The sequence below is a fragment of the Borostomias antarcticus genome, assembly GCF_949987555.1.
Source record: "Borostomias antarcticus genome assembly, chromosome: 14".
Lineage (NCBI taxonomy): Eukaryota > Metazoa > Chordata > Actinopteri > Stomiiformes > Stomiidae > Borostomias > Borostomias antarcticus.
In genome coordinates this window covers 22,732,454-22,741,892 of record NC_140247.1, presented here as the reverse complement: position 1 = coordinate 22,741,892, position 9,439 = coordinate 22,732,454, and the positions used below count along the sequence as shown (strand labels likewise).

Genomic DNA, 9,439 nt, shown 5'->3' with positions numbered 1-9,439 from the left:
GATATATTGCATGGCGATTGGAATTACCACATTCAGTTGCAGGAAAAAATTATTGAAATCATCTACATATACTACATTCATATGACTATACGATATGCATGGAAATAGCTTCAGGGGGGTGAACATATTTAGGAAGGTGTGGTGATTAACACCTGTCATCCCTCCATCTCTCCACCCTCCCGTACACGCAGAGAGGGACGATGCAGTCCGACCGCGGTGATCTGACCAGGCAGAGGGTGCAGCAGGCCAAGGCCCTGAGCAGTGAGGTCAGGGGAGGTAGGTCCCGCGCGAGTCTTCAACCACGCTACCTTTACTGATCCTCAGAGCGTTGAGGTCGCATGGCTTGTTGTGAGCAGCGAGAGTCCTGGCGAGGTCACAGAGTTCATCTGAGCACACGGCGCATGTGAGCTCAGCGCACACCTCGGATTGAACAAACTTTATTGACCTCTTGAGGGGGAGAACAAAGGTGATTAGCTACAGACACCGCGATGTTGTTGTTCTTGTTGTTGTTGTGGTTGTTGTTGTTTTTACACTGGTCGTTAAAATGGTACAGTGATATAGTTGTCCTCACAGCACCACACAGGGGACCAGGACACATGGAGGGACTCAACCTTAATCTCAAGAGCCCCCATGGTAACTATGGAGACGGACAGAGATAGTGGGGTAAGGAGAGAGAGAGAGAGAGAGGGAGATAGAGAGAGAGAGGGAGAGAGAGGAGAGAGAGAGAGAGAGAGAGAGAGAGAGAGAGAGGGAGAGAGAGAGAGAGGGAGAGAGGGAGAGAGGGATAGAGAGAGAGAGAGAGAGAGAGAGAGAGAGGGAGAGAGAGAGAGAGGGAGAGAGAGGGAGAGAGGGAGAGAGGGAGAGAGAGAGTGTTTGTGTGTGTTGGGGGCAGAGAGGGACAACTCTTGGCTGGGGAGACGTGTGGTTTTGTTAGTTTTTTCCTCCAACTCAGCAGAATGTGAGCCCAGAGGAGAGTATTTAATACAGGCACATCAAAAGCCAGCCCCTGTCTCGCAGGAATGGCCGGCTGGCATACAGTATGGCAGGAATAACTCCCTTAACTCTAATACCTCAGAAAGAGGGGGAGGGAAGAGAGAGAGAGAGAGAGAGAGAGGTGGTGGGGGGTTGTCCTGTAACAGCTCTTTCTCCTTAAAGTCCTATTTATACTCTCCAGTTACCCACGCGACACTCAAACACCACAACAAACATGACAGACCCTCCTCCTCCTCCTGCTCCTGCTCCTCCTCAGGCAGGCACAGGCATTAGCTCAGATGCCCCGCTGTAATACTATAATACAAAGTCAACTTTACAGTACTTTTTTATATATAGCACCTTTTGCAGAGTAGGGTCACAAAGTCTGCTTCACACGGTCATTAATGCTGAACACGTAGCCTAGCCTAGCTAGCAAACAGGCTGGAGCGAGCTGCTGTGCCGAGTGATTGCTTCAGGTGAAAAGGGAATTGCAAAAGTCCAGGCGAGAAGATATAAAAGCACAACGATACAGAATAGCCATCCCTGGGCTTGGTGGACTGAGGATTTGAGATGACGGCTGGAGATGTCTAGGGCTGGGTAAACTGGAGCAGAGAGTAGAGGCCTATATCAAGCTAACTCCTTCATACCAAACTGGACTAGGCCTACTAACTGTCACGTCACTAGTCCCAGTAATGTAGAGAGAGGCAGTCAAACAAGGTCTGTACTCCTTAACATAGAGTAGAGTGTAACAGACTTTGATATGGGACCGGTCCGCGTGCGTGCGTGCGTGCGTGCGAGCAGGACATGTTTGGTGCAGCTGCGTTGTTAGGCGGAGTGATCTATGCCGGTCCAGAGCCCGTCTCGAGAGGCATCTGCCTGCAGGCCTACCTTCTCAAGACACAGTGTTGCTACACCACTCTCAGGACACTGAGGCCACGCCCACACCACTCTCTGGACAATGAGGCCACACCCACACCACTCTCAGGACACTGAGGCCACGCCCACACCACTCTCAGGACAATGAGGCCACACCCACACCACTCTCAGGCAAAAACTACCGGAGCGATTTTCACGAAACTCGGTGGAGGGGTGTAGAATAGGCCAACCTAGAACCCATAACATTGTAGAGCCGATCCGAATAACTGGAGAGATATACGAAGGAAAATTAACATTTGTTCCACTTCAAATATACCTATTTTACTAAGATTACCATACTGCCCGGTGGCCGAATGGTTAAGGATTTGGACTAGTACTGAAACTACTAGTGTTGTTGTGGGGTGGGCGTGTCACGGATACCTGGTGTCAAAGAGTTGAGTTGTCAGAGGGGAGCTAGCCCAGTAGTTTTTGCGTAAATCTTGCTTACTAACTCAGTCAGTCATTCAGTCAGTCAGTCAGTCAGAATCAGACACATCCCTGAAAACAGGAGGAGGGGGAGCAGGAGGAGGAGGAGGAGGAGAAGGAGGAGGAGGAGGAGAAGGGGGAGGAGGAGGAGGAGGAGGGGGAGGAGAAGGGGGAGGAGGGGGAGCAGAAGGAGGAGGGGGAGGAGGAGAAGGAGGAGGGGGGGAGGAGAAGGAGGAGGAGAAGAGGGAGGAGGAGGAGGAGGGGGAGGAGGAGAAGAGGGAGGAGGAGGAGGAGGGGGAGGAGGAGGAGGAGGAGGAGAGAGGGAGGAGGGGGAAGAGGAGGAGGAGGCTGTGGTGTAGATGGACGTGTGCTGATATGAGCCTCCTCCACCAGAGAGCCTCAACCTGGGGAAGAAGATCAGCGTTCCCCAGGACCTGATGATGGAGGAGCTCAACCTGCCGTCCAACCGGGGCTCACGCATGTTCCAGGAGAGGCAGAGGAGGGTGGAGAAGTTCACCCTGGAGAACAACCACAACAACGGCTACAGCGTGAGACACACACACACACACACACACACACTCACACACACACACACACACACACACACACACACACACACACACACACACTCACACACATTTGAATTCTGTATTTAGGTCCACATTTTCAAAATACATTGCATGGGCCTAAATATAATTAAAATCAAATCAAATGAAGTGGAACTTTATTTGTATAGTGCATTTCATACACAGAAGGCAACACAATGCGCTTTACAGAGAGCAATGGGGGGTGGGGGGGGGGGGGGGGTATAGGTCCCATTCCATTGCTGCCATGTTGTTTCGTCGTTTAATGTGTCACATTTCATGGATACGAGCAAGCTTCTAGGATGAACACAATATGCTTACATGCACATACATACACACATACATGTATCTTGATGGTGTCATATACTGTACATAGCAGTGATATGAGTAAGCATACAGAAAATACCACTAACACCAGGGGAGTTATGGGTACAGAAAACAACAACACACACACACACATAAACACACACGCACACACAAACACACCCACACACACACAAACACACACACACACACACAAACTAACACACACAACACAAATAAACACTCAAACTCACACAAACACATACATAAACACACACATAAACACACACACGTGTGACATGTGCACAAGGGACATGCAGGGTTGCGCAAGAGGCGCGTAGCAGGATGGATTTATGTCGGGTCAGCGTTGGGTGAGGTCATGAATCTCTAGCCGTCCCCTCTCTCTTTCAGCTGTGTGTGGAGGAGGGGGAGGAGGAGGAGAAGGAGGAGGAGGGGTGGGAGAAGGGGGCGGAGGAGGAGTGGGAGGAGGGGGAGGAGGAGGATGAGGAGGATGAGGAGGAGGAGGAGGAGGAGGAGGGGGAGGAGGAGGGGGAGGAGGAGGCTGTGGTGTAGATGGACGTGTGAGGAACTGGGACATGGCTGTTGCTTTCTGGACGTCAGTCTGGCCTGGGATGTCTGTTGTTTCCTGTCTCAAATTACAGGTTACGAGGGGGGTCTTTAATTGGCCACACGGAGGCACATACATTACACACAGTAAGCAGCCACACAGCGCACACACATGCAATTTTTCGGGTGTCGCCGGTGGAGATTTCTCCCTGCATTTCTCCCATCCCAGCCGTCCTCCTCCAGGGGCAGCCAGGAGCAGTGGGCAGCCATTGCTCATAACGCCCAGGAACCAAGTCCAAGTTCTCAGTCCAGGTTCTTTTTGGGAGGAACCCCTTGCGAACACAGGGAGAACATACAAACTCCGCACAGAAAGGGCCTGAGACCTTCTTGCTGTGAGGCGACAGTGCTAGGTACTGCGCCAACGTGCCGCACGTGAGCGATTTTGGGGTTCAGTGTCTTGCTCAAGGACACTTTGGCACACTTTTTTTCTCCTAGCACAGTTCCCTTGCAGTTGAGGATATCAAAGTGCTTTCTAATCTCAAGTAAGGAAAATCCCTGATCTAATTCCTCCAGGAGTTTCCAGAGCCGGCCAGCTCTGCCCAGATCCTTCCAGATCCTCAGCCGGAGAAGGAGAACCAGACGTACCACCCTGTCCCCGGCAAATACAGCCTGGTCACCACCCTTCAGAAGACCGTGGCCAAGAAGGGCTCCCCCAATGTCATCGCCCCAGGTAGCCGGGCCCGGAGAGGGGAGAGGAGGGGGAAGGGGAGGGAGGTGGTAGAGAGAGGGAGAGGGGGAGGGAGGTGGTAGAGAGAGGGAGAGGGGAGGGGGAGAGGAGGGGGAAGGGGAGGGAGGTGGTAGAGAGAGGGAGAAGGGAGGGGGAGAGGAGGGGGAAGGGGAGGGAGGTGGTAGAGAGAGGGAGAAGGGAGGGGGAGAGGAGGGAGAGAGGTGGAAGAGAGAGGGGAGGAGGGAGGGAGGTGGTAGAGAGAGGGGAGGGAGGAGGAGAGGAGGGAGAGGGGGAGGGAGGTGTATCATGAAATAAAGAGTCTCTACTGCCACCGAGTATAACCCTCAAAACTATCAGGACAGGCCTCAGGAGCGCCCTCGCGTGTGAATGTCCTGGGCTGTCGAATGTGTGAAAGTCCTGGCCCGTCACTGGGCTCGCTTACTGTCTTGGATTCATGCAGTCTTATTGTTGCCAGAACTGACGGGACACTGACTTATGAGTGGATCAACCCTGAACGCTCTCTCTCTCTCTGTGGTCTCTCTGTGGTCTCTCTGGGGTCTCCCTGGCTCAGATGAGAATTCCCCCCTTTCAACCTGGCAACCCTGAAGAAGGCTTAATGGATGAAATGTCATTTAATATTGTTTTCGTTTGCATTTGTTGTGTTCTTGCTCAGTGGGGCTACTGTGTCGGCCCCTATTTCACCTTTTCACCTTTCGCCCCTCTTCCAGGCTACTCGGGTCCCCTGAAGGAGATCCCCCATGAGAAGTTCAACATGACAGTAATCCCCAAGTCCTACTGCTCCCCCTGGAGGGAAGCGCTGGGAGACCAGTCGCACATCGCCGCCTCCCTCAGAGCACAGCTGCCCGAGCTCCCACAGAAACTCCAGCCGGCCAACTACAGGTGCTTCAACAGGTAAGAGAAAGGCCTCAACCCGCCTGTCCCCGTCCGGTCATTCAACCACAGCAGACAACTGACATCGACAAAACACTTAATGTGGACCTTCGAGTGACTTTCGAGATCAGATTTTGATGATGTTGATCTTCGGGGCATTACTAACCAATAGTATTTCCGAGCTCGATCCTCAAATAGAGTCGTAAATCAGCAAACCCGGCTATCAAATGATTATCACCATTATCTCCCAAATTAGCCTTCCCGCCAAGGCCCGGCAGCCGTCCATGTTTCCACAGCGCTTGAAAACGGACCCGGTCTCTGACTCGGACTGATGATACCTCCTCCTAAGGGGGCTATTTTAACCCCAGGGGTATCTGGTAAGATGATCATCCCGGGGGGGCCTGCGTGCCTTCCAGTTCCGTCAAGACGGAGTGCGCACGAAGGCCGGGCACTGCGTAATTGTTGTGGGGCAACTCTCGGAACAAAAGCTAAACTTAGGCGGAGTGGAGAGGGTCACGCAGGCAGCTTCGTTAGCTTACTACCAGTCACCAGTCCTCCTAGGACGCACGGAGGCTACTGAGTTTCAGGAGTGTTCGTTGGGCGGTCATGTCAGGGTACTTGCGCCACTGAACTAATGATGAGGCTGAAAACTGTGAGCTCTGCCAGGCCACACTGCCCATCATGCTGCCCACACACAGATCTGATCAAGTCAAATAAAGTCAAATAAGTCTGATCTATGTCTATAGATCTAATATTGAATAATAAAAATAATAAAAACAATTATTTTTATTATTGTTGTTGTTGTTGTTATTATTTTTAATGTTGCACTAATAATCATAATCATAATCATCATATTAATAATAATAATCATACATTTTATTTGTAATGCGCTTTACATTTGAAACACATCTCAAAGTGATAAAAGACCTAAATATGAGCATAAAAACAGAGAAGCATTAGAGAACCAGGCCAGGTCCAGCCTGGCTTATGTGCGTGGCTGGCTTGTTTCAGGACTGGTAGGATGGAAGCTAGTCACGCCACTGAAATAGCTGTGAATTGAAATGACATGAAATAATGTCTGATAAATTAAGATAGGTCTTGTCGCCTGGACACATCAGTTCCAATGCTTCCAATGCTAATCCTGCACAATAAGAGTGAGATAGCCAGTTAGCTCATGAGCTCCCAACAACTAGCAGCAGCTTCCATAATATTAATGGTAGCGGTCAGTGGCTAAAGCAGTTTACACTGATGATTCCTGTAACGTTAGCTATTTTGCTGCAATTAGTTCAACTTTTGTTTCTGGACAAAGGTAAGGGATAAACCCAGATAACACAAGGCTAGCGTGGCGTGGACAGTGGCGTGGTGGCAAGACTCCGCCCCCTCGCGTCATATTGGGTCGGGGGCTGTGGACCCCTCTATAAACCCTTTATACAGATTATTTGACCTTTGAATTCTCTTCACTTACATAAACAGACAGTGAGTGTGTGGTCTCTGAAATAATAAAGAAATATAATGTACAACTAACAGAAATACTTACACAAATAAACTAAATAGCCTAACTCAAATACTCATTGAATTGCTGAAACTGAACAAGGAACAGTCTATCTAAGCCTGTTGCTGCCCACTGAACAAGGAACACAGTCTATCTAAGCCTGTTGCTGCCCTCCTTTGGCCGAAAACGGTAAATGCTCTTGTGGTAGCAACATAGAACTGCAGGTTCTGGAACCACTGCCTCTTGTGGTAGCAACATAGAACTGCAGGTTCTGGGATCACTGCCTCTTGTGGTAGCAACATAGAACTGCAGGTTCTGGGACCACTGCCTCTTGTGGTAGCAACATAGAACTGCATGTTCTGGGACCACTGCCTCTTGTGGTAGCAACATAGAACTGCAGGTCAACAAGGGAAGGGAGGGACAACCCGACATTTGCTCTCCATGCTGCGCTGGCTTTCAGCCACGCACAAAAACATCTATGATGTCTGACCCCATGTCCACAATCTCATCCTAGAACCAGCTCTCTGAGAGCTCCCTAGCTGGGTTTACATATTAGATAGGGGCTTGACAGCAGAGTTATGTTGAGTTAATTAACATGTCCCTTTGGGGGGCTCGGCACATAAAGCTTATGTGCTAGTTTATTTTTTATTAAAAAAAAAATTTGGGGGGGGGTAAACTATTACATAAGCCCCATGTGCCAAACGAGGGTGAGATCCCCTGTACCGACTGTGTTAGTCACCGTGAAATCTGTCTGCTCCTATCTATAGGTCATTGCTCTGAGGTCATGGGTTAAGTGATGTGTGTGAATGACTGGCCATCAGGTGTCATCTTACAGCTCGCTTTTTCATGGAGGGGTGTGTCTGTACTGGTGGTAGCCAGGCTTGGGTCACATTAGGTAAGAGTGGATAACGCTTTATACTGTAGCAGTTCAAAAACATTCTCTCCCTCTGACCCCCCCCCCCCCCCCTACACACACACACACTCTCTCTCTCTTTACCTATCCTTCCCTTTCTTTCTCTCTCTCCCATCCTATCCAGTCTCTCACCCTCTGCGTGGCACTCTGGTCAGGCAGAGGGGCACCTTCAGCAGCAGACTGAACTCTTGTGTTTGTGTCTCGGTTGAAAAGCTTCTCTCAGTTCTCCGTCTCATTCTCCGCCTGCGCAGCTCCTTCCTGCTCTCCTGAGCGCCTGCGCAGCTCCTTCCTGCTCTCCCGAGCGCCTGCGCAGCTCATTCCTGCTCTCCCGAGCGCCTGCGCAGCTCCTTCCTGCTCTCCTGAGCGCCTGCGCAGCTCCTTCCTGCTCTCCCGAGCGCCTGCGCAGCTCCTTCCTGCTCTCCTGAGCGCCTGCGCAGCTCCTTCCTGCTCTCCCGAGCGCCTGCGCAGCTCCTTCCTGCTCTCCTGAGCGCCTGCGCAGCTCCTTCCTGCTCTCCCGAGCGCCTGCGCAGCTCCTTCCTGCTCTCCCGAGCGCCTGCGCAGCTCCTTCCTGCTCTCCTGAGCGCCTGCGCAGCTCCTTCCTGCTCTCCCGAGCGCCTGCGCAGCTCCTTCCTGCTCTCCCGAGCGCCTGCGCAGCTCCTTCCTGCTCTCCCGAGCGCCTGCGCAGCTCCTTCCTGCTCTCCCGAGCGCCTGCGCAGCTTCTTCCTGCTCTCCCGAGCGCCTGCGCAGCTCCTTCCTGCTCTCCTGAGCGCCTGCGCAGCTCCTTCCTGCTCTCCCGAGCGCCTGCGCAGCTCCTTCCTGCTCTCCTGAGCGCCTGCGCAGCTCCTTCCTGCTGGCGGGGACGTCACGGTCTTGAACCGACATTTTAAGTTCCGGTTTTATTGTTTTCTACTGTACTTTTAAATAGTGATGACCGTGCCTTTTAACACCCTTGCGTCTTTTACTGTTTTATTTTTTACTGTGTTGTGTTTTTTATATATTAATGTGGTGCAACAATGGAATTTAAATAATGATAATTATTATAAGTATTAATAAGTATTCTATCTCCTTCCTGTCCCAGAGCTGCCGCGCCGTTCGGTGGTCCCATGGCCAGTAGGAGAGTGATCCCTGTGATGGGGTTCGAGGCCCTGGAGAGACAGACCCTTCCCAACGTGACCCTGGGGCGCTTAACCCAGAGGCCCAACTTCAACAGGGCCCCGCGGGGATGGGGCCACGAGTACGCCCCCGAGTCCTCCAACCTGTGACGGAGCCCCGCCCCACCCTACCCTACCCTCCAGCTGACCTACGACCCTTCACCCCGTCCCAGCTCCTGCCTGTGATCTTCGGGAGCCTGCAGGCTGCCAGACTGAAGCACCGAGATGCTTTTCATCACCCTCCTCCCTCCGGATCCACAGATGAGTCCTCTGTTAACGAGCCGTCAGTCGGTGGCGTGGGAGAAGAGAAGATGGTGGACTGATGAGAGCTGTGTGGACGAATACTGAGCCTGACTGAGGACTCGGAATCAATCGACAGCTCATTAACAGACTTGAAATCAGAGCAGGCCAACTGAGAGGTCATCAGCCTCCCTCCCCTCCTCCCCTTTTCTTCTACCCTCCCCCGTTCTCCCATGATGCCCTTCAGCCTCCCTCCCC

The 9,439-nt window shown here is 51.8% G+C and overlaps 1 protein-coding gene across 1 annotated transcript; it reads left to right on the top strand.

The window, feature by feature from the left end:
* Nucleotides 1–200: 200 nt before the first annotated feature.
* Nucleotides 201–9,052, top strand: LOC311317565 (myozenin-2-like; the record flags this gene model as incomplete). The annotated part of the gene is made up of 5 exons (XM_084448639.1): nt 201–276; nt 2,707–2,861; nt 4,341–4,497; nt 5,223–5,406; nt 8,869–9,052. 5 exons carry the CDS (start codon nt 201–203, stop codon nt 9,050–9,052), a joined length of 756 nt encoding a protein of 251 aa, XP_084304765.1.
* Between the last annotated feature and the right edge of the window lie 387 nt (nt 9,053–9,439).